The sequence below is a fragment of the Panthera tigris genome, chromosome E1 (genome assembly GCF_018350195.1).
Source record: "Panthera tigris isolate Pti1 chromosome E1, P.tigris_Pti1_mat1.1, whole genome shotgun sequence".
In the NCBI taxonomy this organism is placed as follows: Eukaryota; Metazoa; Chordata; class Mammalia; order Carnivora; family Felidae; genus Panthera; species Panthera tigris.
This window is the reverse complement of record NC_056673.1, coordinates 35914014-35928343: the sequence shown is the minus strand read 5'-3', so window position 1 is coordinate 35928343 and position 14330 is coordinate 35914014. Positions and strand designations below refer to the sequence as shown.

General features: G+C 58.9%; 1 protein-coding gene and 1 long non-coding RNA gene across 12 annotated transcripts; one reads left to right on the top strand and one right to left on the bottom strand.

Moving 5' to 3' along the window:
• Positions 1–87: 87 nt before the first annotated feature.
• Positions 88–6952, bottom strand: PHOSPHO1 (phosphoethanolamine/phosphocholine phosphatase 1). 10 transcript variants are annotated; one of them, XM_042966242.1, is made up of 7 exons: positions 6824–6952; positions 6203–6336; positions 5451–5549; positions 3934–4060; positions 3553–3683; positions 2599–2720; positions 88–1907 (listed from the first exon to the last, which is right to left on the bottom strand). In XM_042966242.1, exons 5-7 carry the CDS (start codon positions 3595–3597, stop codon positions 1019–1021), a joined length of 1056 nt encoding a protein of 351 aa, XP_042822176.1. In that variant the 5' UTR covers positions 3598–3683; positions 3934–4060; positions 5451–5549; positions 6203–6336; positions 6824–6952; the 3' UTR covers positions 88–1018. The 10 variants fall into 10 exon arrangements, with proteins under 10 accessions (XP_042822176.1, XP_042822174.1, XP_042822178.1 ...); XM_042966240.1 differs by having other exon boundaries at positions 3553–3665; XM_042966244.1 differs by lacking the exon at positions 6824–6952 and adding an exon at positions 6713–6817 and having other exon boundaries at positions 3553–3665.
• Positions 6953–7149: 197 nt separating this feature from the next.
• LOC122233618 lies at positions 7150–11238 on the top strand. Of its 2 annotated transcripts, XR_006211256.1 has the most exons (5): positions 7150–7177; positions 7417–8055; positions 8717–9920; positions 10083–10222; positions 10519–11238. It is a non-coding gene; the product is annotated as an uncharacterized LOC122233618 (long non-coding RNA). The 2 variants fall into 2 exon arrangements; XR_006211255.1 differs by lacking the exon at positions 7150–7177 and having other exon boundaries at positions 7218–8055.
• The last annotated feature ends 3092 nt before the right edge of the window (positions 11239–14330 follow it).

The following is a 14330-nucleotide window of genomic DNA, read 5'->3' as shown; positions in this document are numbered from 1 at the left end:
TTCCCCCGCTGACGTGGGGCTCTCTGGGAGCAGGGGTCGCCTCACCCTCACCCTCCGGACACCGGCGCGAGAGACCTCAGTCAGCTCTTTGCCCTTCACCTCCTTTATAGCGGTAGAACACCAAAGAGGGAGGAGGGGCTTGGCTTTCGCTGGCTCTGCTTGAAAACATCATGGCTTTCTGTTCCATACGGGAGGAGGGGGGCGCAGAGGGCTCAGCCCGCGGGGCGACTTTGGTAAAGTCCCTGGTCTTTTGCTGCATAGACGAGGCTGGGGTGAGAGGAGGAGACACCGTCGCGCGCGGCGAGGTCCCTGGCTGGAAGGACCCGAGCCGGACTGTGCGCTACCTCGTTCCACCACCAGGAGGCGACTGTTCCCTCCGGCTTTTTTTTTTTTTTTTTTTTCCTTCCCCCTTTGGGGAGGCTGGCAGGGCGGGCGCGGGAAGGGGGGCAAAAAGGAAAAAGGGTGTAGTGTGGGGACGCAATAGGTGAAGCGAGATCTAGGCCTGAGGCCCTCGGCAGAGGGCTTCCTCTCTCCCCGCCGGGACTGCGGCGCGGCCGGGAGGATTTCGGGACCGGGGTCCCCTTGACAGAAGACTGGGGGAGAGGGAAGGTTTCGCGGCCCAAGGCAGCAGTGAAAGCAGTGGGAGATGTTCCTTTCCCCCACCCCGCCAGGGAACCCCTGCCTCTCCGTTCGGAGGGCGAGGTCTTTTTGGAAAACACGGCTGCCTTCCAGGCATGCGCACCACCCCGGTGGGGGGCCCGACTCCAGAATTTAACATTGCAGTGGAACTGGGTCGGGGCGGGGGGCGGCCGAGCCGGGTTAACTGCATAGATAGGGACGGCTCCGAACTCTCTCCCCCGGCCCCCAGGTGACGAGCCCGGAGTTCCCGAAATTCCCGGAGGGACATACCAAAGCGAAAGGGAAAAGGGAGTAGGAAAACTAGGTTTTGTACTTCCCGATCTCCCCGCCCCCACCCCGCCCCCTTCTCCGCCCGGGCGCCCCCTGCAGGCCGCGGTCCTCAGCACGTCTTCAGCACCTGTTGGAGGTGGAGGCGCACGTCGGTGGCCGTCTCCCAGGGCACCACGCCGGCGCGGAAGGCGCTGGGCTCGGCCTTCTGCGCCTCTTGGATCAGGCGGTGCATGGGGTAGCCGCGGCGCGGGAAGGCCACGTCGCCGCCCGCCAGCAGCCCCATGGGGCAGAAGTCGTTGGCGCCGTCGCCCACGTAGAAGAGGCGCTCGAAGTGCACGCCGTCGTGGGCCCGCTCGCGCAGGTAGTCGCTGAGCACCTTGTGCTTGCACATGTTGGCGGGGCAGCGCGCGCAGCTGTGCGTGTGGAAGGGCCGCAGCGCCAGCAGCCCCCGCGCGTCGGGCCCCGACGGGTTGCTGAGGATGCGGCGGAACAGGCCGTGGTGGCCGGCGGCGCGCAGCGCGCTCTCCACGCCGAAGGTGTTGGCATCCGAGATGAGAATGACCTCGAAGCAGGAGCCCTGCTTGGCCACAAACTGCAGCAGGTCGCTCATGCCGGGCGACAGGGGCAGGGCCTCGTAGATGGCGCGCAGGTCCCGCGGCCGCACGCCCTGCTCGCCCAGGTACTGGAAGACGCGCTGCATGTACTCGTTGTAGAAGCCCTCGCGGTAGGTGGCCCGCAGGCTCTCGGGCAGCCGCTGGCCCGGCGCGGCGCGCACGATCGAGTCGTCGCTGTTTTCGTCCACGATCGTCTCGTCGAAGTCGAAGGTCAGGAGGAAGCGCGGCGCGCCCTGCGCCGCCATCCCGCCGTCCTGGGAGCAGGGGGGAGAGGAGCAGGAGGAGGAGGAGGAGGAGGGAGCAAGCGAGAGGGGGCGCGGCGCGAGCCGGCCGGGGAGAGGCTGGTTAGCGGGCCACGGCCAGAGGCGCTGGCACATCCAAGACCTGAGGAGGACCCAAGGCTGGTTAAGCTGGGCGGAGTCCCCAACGCCGCCGCCCTCTCCCCAGCCTTCCCTGCCCACCCCGTCGGCACCTCTCTGCGAACTGTGCCGGGCGTCTGGCCTCAGAAGACCATCCTCCTCCGGACCCCAGGAGGGCGTCCTTGGCACCTGTCTCTGCTACTCTCATCTGGGGCCACTGAGACTTAACGGGGTCAGCTTAAAAGAGGGGAAGAGCAGCTTCCAACGGGTCACTCCTTTGGGGAGGTTTCTGGACGAGGCCGTTCTGGAGGCTCCCAGGGACCCCGGTTGGTGGTGTGGAGTCCTCTCCGCACCCTTCTTCCCTGACAAACACAGGCAAGGGAGGCTGGGCGCTCATCCCACTGAAGCAGCCTCCTCCTTCCCTTTTTGGGCCGTGCCCCCTCGATGGGACTGTGGACAATAAGGAGCCAGGCGCCAGGGAACACTGTTGGTATCATCCAAGGCATGTGGATTGCGAATGCCAGGTCCTTGAGCCTCCATAGGAGCTAAGGGCTGCCAGAGAACTGAAGTTTAGCTCTTGGAATAACCAGGCCGGCGAGGTGACCCAGGACGGCTCTCTGGGCGCTGTGGCTAGCGGGGGTCCAAGGATGGGACACTGCTTCTCCAGGGAGTTTCTAGGGCCCTGTGCTGACAGCTCATCGTCACTAATCACTTGCCAATTCCCTGGGAGGAACACGTCAGCGGGTGGGGTTTCTGCCAGAGTCCGAAGGAAGTGGGCACCGGGAGAAGCAGTGGGGCCTGGGGAGGTAGGAGCTTCCCGAGCCAGGCTGCGACATACCTGGGAGACAGGTGAGGGAGAGGAAAGAGAGCAGCGTGGCTGAAAAGGCAGAGGGGAGGGAGAAGGGGGCGGGCGCCTGGCAGGGAAGGAGAAGGCTAGGAGGAGGTCGTGCCAGGGGAGCCTAGAGGCGGACCGGACAGGGAGACAGAGTGGGGATGGGGGCTCCAGGAAGTGGGGGCCTCGGGCCAGCGTCCCCCACCTCCAGAGGACATGGGAGAGGATAGGGGACAACAGGGCATGTGTGAGGCACAAAGAAAGGCAAGCAGATGGAGACCGCAGAAGCCCTCAGAGGCCTGTCCCCGCCACCTTGCCTGCCCGCCGCGGTACATGACCGGATGGCAGAGAGCAAATCGCGTGCAGCTTCAGAATATCCCCCACGCTGCCTTTCTCCCGCCTGGCCTCCCACCCCAGTTAGTCCAGACGGGCCCACTCTTCCTTCTGGTTTCTTCCTAAGTCGCTCTCTGATATTCCTGGGATGCTTCTGGCCCGGCCCGCCTTGTGAAACAGAAGTCCAAGGTCTCAGTTTCGGAGCTGGGATGTGAACCTAGCTCTCTGCCTCCCTAATAGAACTGTCCCTTTGAACTCGTCCCTGGGGTCACCCTCTGGTCTCACTGACTTCCATCTGGGAGTCTCAGGGGCCCCGGATCCCTGGAGTTGACGATGTAAATAAAGCCTCAGGCCCCCACACCTGGGATGGAAATTTCCAGGGATTAGTGGAGGCCCAGGAGAGACGAGGATAGGCCAGAAAGGGGCTGGATAGGGCTGCTTCCACCGCAGCAGGGGAAGGGGGCTGAGGCCTCATCCTGAGAAATCCCCAGAGGGACCCACTTACCCTAGACAGGCATCGGAGGCCAGCAACTGGAAAACACCCACTCATCGTTGGTACATCACCCTGGGCACCGCCTGCAGGGACTCTGTGGGGCCTCCAGCCGTCGTCCAGAGCTCCTGACAACCACACAAGGTCTGTTGGAGGGTGCCCGCAGCTAGCTTTGTTTCCACCATGAATGATGGCCTGCTTCCGTCTCCTCTGCTGAGGATGAACCACCCCCAGGGGCTCCGTAAAAACCCCTCAAATAGACACAGTTCTCCCAGGCGGCCAAGCCCTTGCGAGACATCGTCTTCACAACCCCCCCCCCCCCGGCAACATTCGAGAGGTTAAAGGTGACATTATCGGAGACCCAGAGAGAGGTTAACCGACATAAAGGTCACTCACTGTAAGTGGCAAAGACAGATCGCGAAACGAGAACTTGGCGTCTGAGGTGAACGTGCCCCAGGCTGTGCTGTTTCCACGGGGAGCCTGGTTCACGAACTGCTGGCCACAGCCTTGCGTGCTCTCTGCCCTTAAAGGGGGAGGGGCAGGTGACCAGGCTCATTGTACCACAGGTGGCCGGGGGTGGGGCAACAGGACCCCTGGGCATCACAGGTGATCAGAGACTGGCCTCCCTGGTGCCTTCAGAGCTTGGCCATCGGCCGGGAGTCAGTTTGGAATTTCTGCGGGGCTTTGCTGTGTGGCTCTGGGGACACGGTTTAGCTTTGTGGGGGTTTCACCAACTCGGCTACAGAGGATGCCACCTACAGCTCCCACTGCCTCCCCATGCCCCATCCCTCCGCTCTGCCCCTGGGGTTGAATGAGCGACTAGAAGAAGCTGGGCCAGATCTGGAAAAATATTGAGAACCCACCACTAGCCGCGCAAAAGAACAAGTGTCTGGCTGGTTGCTGCCCTCTGGTGGTGACAGCGGATGACACTGGAAACCCCTGACTTTGTCAAGGTGACACTCACCCCAGATCATCCCAGAACATCAGGGAGAACCTCTTGCCCCCAAGACAGAGACTGGGACATCCCAGCAACAGGACACAGGTCAGAGGGACAGGCCGTATCACCTCGAGCCACCCCAATCCCACCCCCCCATTCCTGAACCGTACGTGCACTGAGCCCTTATGACAGGGATGGATGTGGGTCTCAGCCTTTCCCTTAAGAACTTTTAATCTAGGAATTGGGAAAGGCAGCCGAAGCCGGATGGGGCAGGGGGCAAAAAAGGGAAGCAGTTGGGGGGGAGGGATCAAGAAGATGGGGGGGGGAAGGGGAGGGAGGCATGGGGACGTTGGAATGGCATGTTTTGGAGGATGGGAGGGGTGTCCCCAGGCCCTATCTGGAGGGAGTTCCAACCTTCCAGAAGCCTGCCTGATATCCCGTGTCCGTCCCCAGGCCTAGTGCATTGGTGGAGAAAGGTCAAGGGATACCCCTCCCGTGGTAGAAACAAGCAGGGTCAGACACAGACACGTGCCGCGCCGGGCACGGGGAGACAAGTGAGCGGGAAATACAAAGATACAAAGAGAACACAGGCCGCTCAAGCAGAGAGCAACTTTCATCCCATAGAAAAGGGTCTCCTTGTGTCGGTTGCCCCTTGTTTCTCTTTCTTCAAAAAAAAAAATTTTTTTTGGTAGAATATTCTACCGATTTTCAGTTGTGTACAAAACTTATGCATCAGAGCAAACGATACATTTCATCTATTCAGGGAAAATGAGTTGAATATTTACTGTTTGGTGAACTGCCTCCGTTTCTTTTCGTTCCCCAGAGCAGAAAGCCAGGCATCCTGGGTTTCTTCCCCCGGAAGCTGAGCAGGGCCAGGCAGCCACCCCCCAACCCCCAACCCTTACCCCCACAGCAAGCAGAGGGTCCCAGGCCCTCCTGGGATCTCATTCTCATGACGTTCAAAAAGCGAACTCACCTCTGGCAGCTTTGTCCTAAGTGACCAAATTCTTTCGTGGTCACCAAAAAGAGTCCCTCAGAGAAAAGGGAGACGGGGTCTCTGAGCTTCTCCAGATGGCTAGAGCAGAGAGAGGAGAGAGGGGGTTTCGTTAAGGGTGGCAGGGGGTCCACATTCTAGTCCCCTCGAAAAGCGGCGCCTGCCTACCCGATTCCGTATCAGATCGCCGGATTCCTCCTTGCTCCCTCCTGCCTTTTACAACAAATGCTTATAGATGACATTTGTGGGAATGGGGTGGCAGATGGGGCAGGGAAACAGGCCCCTCTTTGGCATGGGCCCTAAGTTTGAAAGTCCCCTCTAAATGAATGGGTGGAGCTCACAGGACAGGCTTTGGGGACAGTTTCCCCCAGGAAATGTGCCGGAGAGGGATGGGGGTGGGGAGTGAGGACCCTGGAGATATCATAGTGACAAGCCCCCTGCCCAAGACCGAACCTTCTGGTATCAATCACTAGGAATTGGATGTCACAACTAAGCTGAGGTTTTCTCCCTTTCCCGGGCAGTATTCCCAACGTCACCATGGTCTCTTCCTTCTCGCTACCACCAGCAGCAAATAGGAAAAAACCCGAGGCCCAGAGAGGTCAAGCTAACATCCTGGAGGTCGCACAGCGTCAGATTCAGGATTAGAACTTAGGAGTCCCTGGTGGCTCTTGGGACAGCGGCAGCCAGAGAGCGTCCCCTATCGCCCCGGAGACCCCCTTGAGCTGTGAGCTTACTGTTCTGGCTAGCTGGCGTGATGACCTGTAGCCCCGGTGTCGGTGCAGAAGCTGAGACCAGGAGCCTCCTCTGGGCTCACCCTGCCTGGGTGGACAAGCTGGAAGGGGATCCTCCGTGGACAGGGAGGTGGCAGCTGCGGGTGGAGTGGGGGGAGAGATATTTTTAGAGGTGGCTGGAAAGCAGGCACTCTGGCACACCCCCAGCTGGCGGGTGCTTCGCTCCAATGCGGGGCGGGGGGGGTGGTGCGCAGCTCGGGGAGCCCAGGGGGGCTCGTGGGTGGCGGGGAGCAAGGGGGGGGGGCACAGATTCCTTCGCTTTGCCCGAGTAGGGGACAGAGGGCTACCCGGGCACGAGGTTCCCGGGGTAGCAGGAAGAAGGAGGACTCATTTCTCCGCTCCAGGGGCTCCCCCCACTGACACGCGTGAAGGAACGCCCTCAAACTCCACACAGCCCCCACCCCGCACTGGGACCCCAGCCCTCCCCTATACCTCCGGGAGCGCGGGACTCACGCGGGGAGCGGCGGCGGCAGAGGTCTGTCCCGGCTTAGTTTGGAGTGCAAAGAGTGGGGGAGAGGGGCTAGCTGAGGTATCTGGGCGCAGGATGGGCTAAGGGGTGCTTACGGGAATTGGAGGGGACGCGGTGTCTTGTCCACCCCCGGATTTCTGGGCTCCGGCTCACGAGTCCCTCCAGTCCCGAGGGGCCGTGGATGATGTGCGTCTGGGCCGTCCCCTCCACCTGCCCCCCATCCCCCCCCCCCCCTCCACGGGCTGCCGCCGCGTCCCCTTTAAATGCCCGGGAGCCGGAGCCCGAGCCGCGGCTGGCGCTGCGGCTGCCGCAGCACCCGGGCCCACCGCAGTCCCCTCACGTCACAAGCGACTGTCCAATCACAGCGGTGCCGGCGCACATCAAAGGGGCGGGCCGCCCGCGGGCCACGCCTCCCGGCTGCCCGGGAGGCTCCCGGAGCCGGAGCGAAGGTGGGATTGCGCGCGGGGCGGGGAGAGGGCAGGGGAGAGGGCAGGGGAGGCGGGACGGAGCGCGTCCCTCCCGAGGAGCGTGGGTGGGGGACACCCTCGCTGGAGCGGCTGCGGGGCTCTACGTGAAGCCCCGCCCGTACACCCAGAAGTGGCAGGGCTGTGCCTCCAGGGCGCTGAGCCCTGAGCTTTGCAGAAATGCACCCCCACGCCCAGCCCTCGTTCCCTTCTTCTCTCCGAAGCCTGGCGGTAGGTACGGCTCGACCCAGCCCGGGGAAAGCAGTTCCTCTCCCACGTGCGCGTCGCTCTGTCCTCCGCGCGCGGAGTCCCAGCACCTCGCCTCCTGGGACCCTTCCCCCGTTACAGGTTACGGGGGATGGCCGGGAGAGGGACTCTCCCACTCCCCCTACCCCATAAACCCTGATTTAAGGACCCAACTGTTCGCCCTTTGCAAGTGATGTTGTAAATAAAAAAACCCGCTTTCGAGAGTCCGTGCCTAGCCACGCTCCCCTGCTCCCCTACCCCCGACTGCCCTGCAGCCGGATGGTTGAAGAGAAGATTCTGTTTTGAGAGCAGAGAGCTGAAACTTGTATATACTGAGAACGTGCTCTGAACCAGACGCTGTACTAGGTCGCTGCACTTACGGTTGAATATTCACAACAGGGGAAATTATTTGCCCCGGTTCAGACCCAGGCACACCTGGCTCATGGGGTCACAAAGGAAATGTGTGGATGCAGAGATTAGGCGCTGCCTGGGTCTAACCGCCCCCCCTCCCCCACCCCCACCCCGCCCCTGCTCCACTCCTCCAAGAGAGCCAGCAGATGCAAAGGCCCTGTGTGATGTGGCATCCGATGGCGCTGGAAACCAGAGAGGGAATGCGGGTCAGCAAGGAATTACCCTGTGTCGGGGGCGGGGGGGGGGGGAAGGGGGGGGGAGCTGGGGGGTACATGAAAGAAGCGGACAGATGTGTGCCATGTTTCCACATACACAAAGGAGAACGAATGCTTTACAGCTGCTTAAAACCCTCGACAGTGACTTCTAGTGTCCCAACTCTGTCCCTGGCTTGCTGCTCATGCCTCTGTCCTCACTGCCCACCCTTTCTTCCAGCACTCCGGCACACCTGATCTTTCCTGGGGACCTCTGTCCTCAAGTACGCTCCTGCCCCATTTGCTGGGCAAGTCCAGCCTCTTCTGGAGCTCCTTCTTTTTTTTTTTTTTAATGTTTGTTTATTTTTGAGAGTGAGAGAAAGCGTGGCGGGGGTGGGGGGGGGGCAGAGAGAGAGAGGGAGACAGAGAATGACGGGAAGCAGGCTCTGTGCGGACAGCAGACAGCCTGATGCGGGGCTCGAACTCACGAACCGTGAGATCACGACCTGCACCCATGTCAGGCGCTCAAATGACTGAGCCACCCAGGCGCCCCCTGAAGCTCCTCCTGAAACTGACTTGTGTGCTTCCAGAACTTGTGGTTAATGCCGTCAGTATGTTTCCATGTGTCAGTTCGTGTGATCCTCACCACTCTGTGAAACCGCTCCTTTCGCTGTAGGGAGATCAAGGCAGGAAGAGTGGAGCTGACCCAGCCGGGGAACGCTGGAGGTGGTCTTCCAGCCTGGTTGTCTCAACCATTACCCCACACCTTCTGGCCTGTAAGCAACAGGAAGGCGGAGACCACATTTGTATTATTGGTTCTACCTAGTGCCTCGTTTGTGTCTGCTCGATTGGTGAATCTCCTCACTACCAAGTCCCTCCAGTATCATCCCCATTTCACAACGGGGAAATTGACACTCAGAGAGGTCAAATGGCTTGCCCAGGGTCACATGCCCCAAGGAGGTACCGGATTCAAACCCTGATCCTGATGTAATTAGCAGCCCTCTCAGCTATTTCCAGATTCACTGCTGGGGCTGGGGCTGGGGCTGGGGGTGGGGTGGGCAGGTAACTTTTCTGGTGCTGCCTAAGCGAGTTCTTACTGCCCACCTCTGCCTGCCAGCCACGGGAGCACCAAAACTCACAGGAGCCACGTGCAAGGCGCCTTTGTGGAATAAATCTAGAAACTCCCAGTTCCCCCTACACGGAACTTTTCCGGACACAATCCTGCCTCTCTTAAACTTTCCCCCCTCGTTGTGCCAATGAACACAGTTGGGCAATTGGACAAACCTCCCGTGGGATTCACCTTAGAACTCTCCGGTCAGTCACTCTGGCAGAGAGAGCTTGTGGGGACAGGGGACTCTGGTGAACCCTGATTCAGGTGGCCAGGTATGGGGCTTTCCAGGTGGCCTTCACAAAGAGGGTGTGACTCTTTTTTTTTTCCCCCTTAATTCAAACTCTTGTGTCTTTCAAACTCTCGTGTCTGACTTGCAATAGATCTCTTCCAGGGAGCTGAAGAGGGCGTGACTCTCGCCTCAGGTTTTGGTGTCACAGCCAGAGAGGCCAGGAATCCAGGACCAGGGACTCCAGCTCTGCAATAGACCTGGTGGGGGGAGGGGCCAGGGCTAGAGGGAGGGGCCGATCCTACACTCCACCTGCGGGAAGGAGGATTTTGTGCTGGGCACGTAATCAATCCCCACAACAACCCTGGCAAGATGGGTTTTTAATATTCTCCGTAATACAAGTGAAAAAGCGGAAGCTTGGGGACATTAAGAAAGCGCCTTGCCCAAGGACGCTGTGTGGCAAGCGGCGGTCAGCCCAGATGTTCAGGTCTGCACTTCTCTGTAGAAGGCGGAGGGCCTTCACTGACCTGGCGCCGGACGCAGGTGGGCTTAGCGCAAGAGGCCCCCGGGAGCGCCCCCTTCAGGCAGTTCTGCGAGTTCTGTTGTGGGTCCCTTGGGTCTAAGGCGTTGTGCTGGGGGTGGGCGGGGGGGGCGCTTAGGGACCAGAGCCGAATACATCCTCTTTCAGGTCTCTTTTCTTCCTAGCCAGCAATCACTAGCATTGATGGAGCGCTCGCTGTGCGCCAAGCGGTGTTCTAGAAGCCTCAGCTCTCTTCCTGCTCGCATCAACCTAGGACCTGTTAGCCCGGCCATTTTACAGACGGAGACAAATGAGGCACAGAGTGGTATGTAATTTGTCGAAGGTCACAGAGCTAGGCAGTGGCGAAAGCAGGATTTGAGCTCAGGCAGTCAGCTGCAGGGTTCCTTTTTTTTTTTTTTAAGTTAGTTAATTAATTAATTTGTTTGTTTGTTTAGAGAGGGGAGGGCAGGGCAGAGAGAGAGAGAGTGAGAACGGGGCTCCGTCTCATGAACAGTGAGATCACGACCTAAACTGAAATCGAGTCCAATGCTCAACCGACTGAGCCACCCAGGCGCTCCCGGTGGGTGCGTGCATTCATTCCGCGAGTATTAACTGTACCAGGCACTGGGAGATCAGACACTGAGGAGACGTGGACCCTGCCCTCAAGGAGCTTACAGTCGAGAGAGGAGACGGAGACCAGCCAACAGGCCTTCCCGAAAGAGTGGCGGAGAACAGATCTGTTCTACCTGTGACCACCAGGGCGATTCTGTCGCGGACTTCAGCAGGTAAAGCAGCTGGGACCTGAGGTGCCTCCGGGAGAAGGAGGAGACTCATAATCCAGGGCTCAGTTCCCCCAGGGGTGCCCCCTTCTGACCACTCTCCTTCCCTGTCCCACCCCAACTCCTGCCCTTGCTGTGGCTGCTGGCTTCCCCTCCTGTCTTTCCCCACGTCCCCCTCCCCAAGCAGCCTGGAGACACTCCAGGGCAACCTTCTCCCCACCCCAGGCAGTCCCTCTCCCACAACAGACTCACCCCTACAGGGCTGTTCGCTGTCCCCGCTCAGTAAGCAGCGAGGATAGGGCATCAGGAGACAGTGAGAGTGCAAACACCCATTCTGCTACCTGGGACACACACACAGCAGGTGGAGTGAGAGAGTAACCCCCCAGGGTCCCCTCTGGGCCAGGAAGTCCTTGCAGTCTGACTCAAATCCCACCTGCTAGGGCACTTCCTCTCATTTGGCCTCTAAGACACCTTCCCTCGGGGTAACGGCTATCGGAGACTTGAAATACGCCACTCCAATTCCTTCATTTTTGCAAATGTCACATTAAAGTGAACAAGGTGATTTCGCCTCTGCCTGCTTCACGTCCTTGGTTACTTCTTGCATCCTTGTCCCCCTCCCTCTGTGTGATAACCTTCTTTTGGACTTACAAATGTGCTACCGCAGGCCCTTTGCACTTGCTGTAGCCTCTTTCCAGAGGACTTCCTAGCCCATTGATGGGCTCCCACTGAGTTCAGGGCTCAGCTCATCTGTCACTTCTTTTTTTTTTTTTTTTTAATTTTTTTTTAATGTTTATTTATTTTTGAGACAGAGAGAGACAGAGCATGAACGGGGGAGGGGCAGAGAGAGAGGGAGACACAGAATCGGAAGCAGGCTCCAGGCTCTGAGCCATCAGCCCAGAGCCCAACGCGGGGCTCGAACTCACGGATGGCGAGATCGTGACCTGAGCTGAAGTCGGACGCTTAACCGACTGAGCCACCCAGGCGCCCCTCATCTGTCACTTCTAAAAGGAAACTGGGCCTCCCCAGACACCCTCCCTCTCCCCCGGAGATAAGGACCTCTGATCACACACCTCCACAGCACCCTGGCCTCTCCTGGCTGGTTAATATCTGCTTCCATTAGACTGTCAGCTCCACGGGGACAGGCACCATAATGGGTTTGCTCCCATGGTGGTTAGGTGCTGGGGAGCACCCCGTGCACGCCTTGATCTGGAGTAGCTGCTCAAAAAAATATATTTGTGGCCTGAATGACTGCAGGATTCCCAATCCAGGCCTGGAATGACCCAAGGCTGGGTCGTCTGACTGGGAGGGGCGGGGGATGTGCTCACAAAAGGAAGGACCAGCAGCTAAGGGCTCCAGGGAGGAATCTGTCCACCCTCAAGGCAGGTCTGTGCTGGAGAAGAGGCACCGTCCAGAATCAGGTCCAGCCAAAACGAGAGCCCCTTGTTTTACCAGCAAGCTTTGTAACTTACAACACACTCTCTGCAATTCACATTATTCTCCTGATGCCGGAAATGGGTCCGGGAGAGGTTAGGTGAGTCCAAGGTGGCGAAGGCAACACCCGAATGCAGGTCTTTTGAACCCAGCCAGCTTTGCCGAGGCCAAGTGTACAAGGGGAGAGGATGCGTTGCCAGCCAGCAAAGATTCCAAGATTCTGGCCTTCGGGCCATTATTTTTGACTCTTTCTGGGGTTTTTTATTCGTTCAGGTAGGCGTGCATTCATTCATCGGTTCGGGAGACACATGCTCCAGTCGACCGCTGCCTTTGAGAAGGCCATAGTCCAGTGCTGGCCTTGGGAATCTGGGGTCCATCTGTGATTGGCCTGAGCTTATCATAGATAATTTTTGCGTGTTTACGTATAACTGTCCATTTTTCACGTAAACTTTCAAAAAGCTTCCACGACTCCAGCCGTCCTTCCCTCCCCGCTCTGCAAAACGTTTAAGAATCACCGGCTAACTCGGTATAAAAGGACAGCAGCCCCTGTGCTCGTCAGTCCGTCCCGCCTGTTTGGGTGACGAAGGCCCCAACACATGACCACGTCTGGTCCAAGTGATAAACCTGCTGTCTGGCCCGCATGACTCACCCAAGGCGCTGCCGACCTGGGACAGCTGCTCTCAGCCAGCGCTCTGGGAAGAGAACCATATAGAAACACACACACACACACACACACACATGCGCGCACGCGCGCGCCACCCCCAGCTCTAAAACGGCTCCTGACTCCAGGAAAATACTTTGGTTTTTCCCTCCCGTATGAGCAACAGCTGCCCACGATGGTGACATATACTGAGGGCGTGTGTGTGTCAAACACTGTGATGCCTAGCGCCTCTTTTTACATCCCCACGGCAGGCCTCCGCGTCTAGGAACTTGCGCAAGGTCACACGTCAGGGGAGAGGTGGGGGTGGGGGTGCGGGGGCCGAGGAGAGCAGCAGGTGTTCATGATCCTTCGGGGCTGAGCCCACACCCTGGTGTCCACGCCGTCATGCCCGCGCCTCCCACACTGTACCAGAGTCGGTCTGAGTGACCAGTGGCGCTGGGCAGAAGCCAAGGCCCGGCTCAGCCGGTGCGGGTCAGGACAGACGACGCTTTATCTTAGGCGCTCTCTCTCACTCTCTTGCTCTCCCCTCTTTCTGGATCGCTCGCTCGGCCGCCAGGCTTCCCCACGGGGGACGCTCCCAAGGTGAGGAACTGAATTCAGCCTCGGGCCAGCAGCCAGGGCAGACCCGGCGACAACCCCATGAGTGAGTTTGGGCGCAGCCCTTCCAGCCCCAGTCAGGCTTCGAGGTGACTCGGCCATCTCGTCGGGGCACTTGGAGAACTAAATGCTGGTTTTCAGCTGCTGACTCTTTGGGGTGATCCGTGACTCAGCAATAGAGAACCAGAAATACACCTGTAAACACAATTGCTATGGTTCTCACGTTCTATTAAAGGAGGCAGACCGTGGAAGGAAGGAAGGAAGGGCGGGGGGAGAGAGGGAAAGAACCCAGTATGTCAGATAGCAGGAAGTGCTGTGGAAAAAAATAAAGCAGGGAAATGGTGGCGGGGGGTGGGGGGAGCTTCGATTTAAATAGGGTGCCTAAGGAAAGTCTGACGGAGAAGGGGTCAGTTAAGCAAAGACCCGAGAGAGTGAGCGCTATAGAAATCTGAGGGGAAAAGAGAATCAGGCAGCACGAACAGCACGTGCAAAGGCCCTGGGGTGGGATCATGTCTAGATCACGTGACCCGCCCAGGGCACCAACTTCGTATATTTTGCCACTGGATTGATTGTCCTCACCAGGCCTGTCTTGGGCCATCTCATCCTGCGGCCTCCAGGAGTGGGGAGGTGGCCTGCTGAGCCCCCACTGCTCTCTTCTTCTCTCCCTTGACCTTGGCTCCATGGCGGTGGTCCTGGGAGTGGGTCTCAGGTTCTCAGGACGTGGAAGTGGCCGCACAGGCAGATCTTCCCAGCCTCCAGGCAGGGCGGGTGACCTGGGGCAAATCCAAGCGAGACGGCAGGACAAGAGAAATGACAGAGGAAATGCGATTTGGACACACAGATACTCAAATTTCAGAGGCCCTCCACTAATTTATGGGGCTGACTGGTAGAAAAATCTAACTCCAATCCTACTGCTATAGTTGTAGGTTATTCTTTGCCATTTTCCTTTTTTGAAGCAAGCAAAA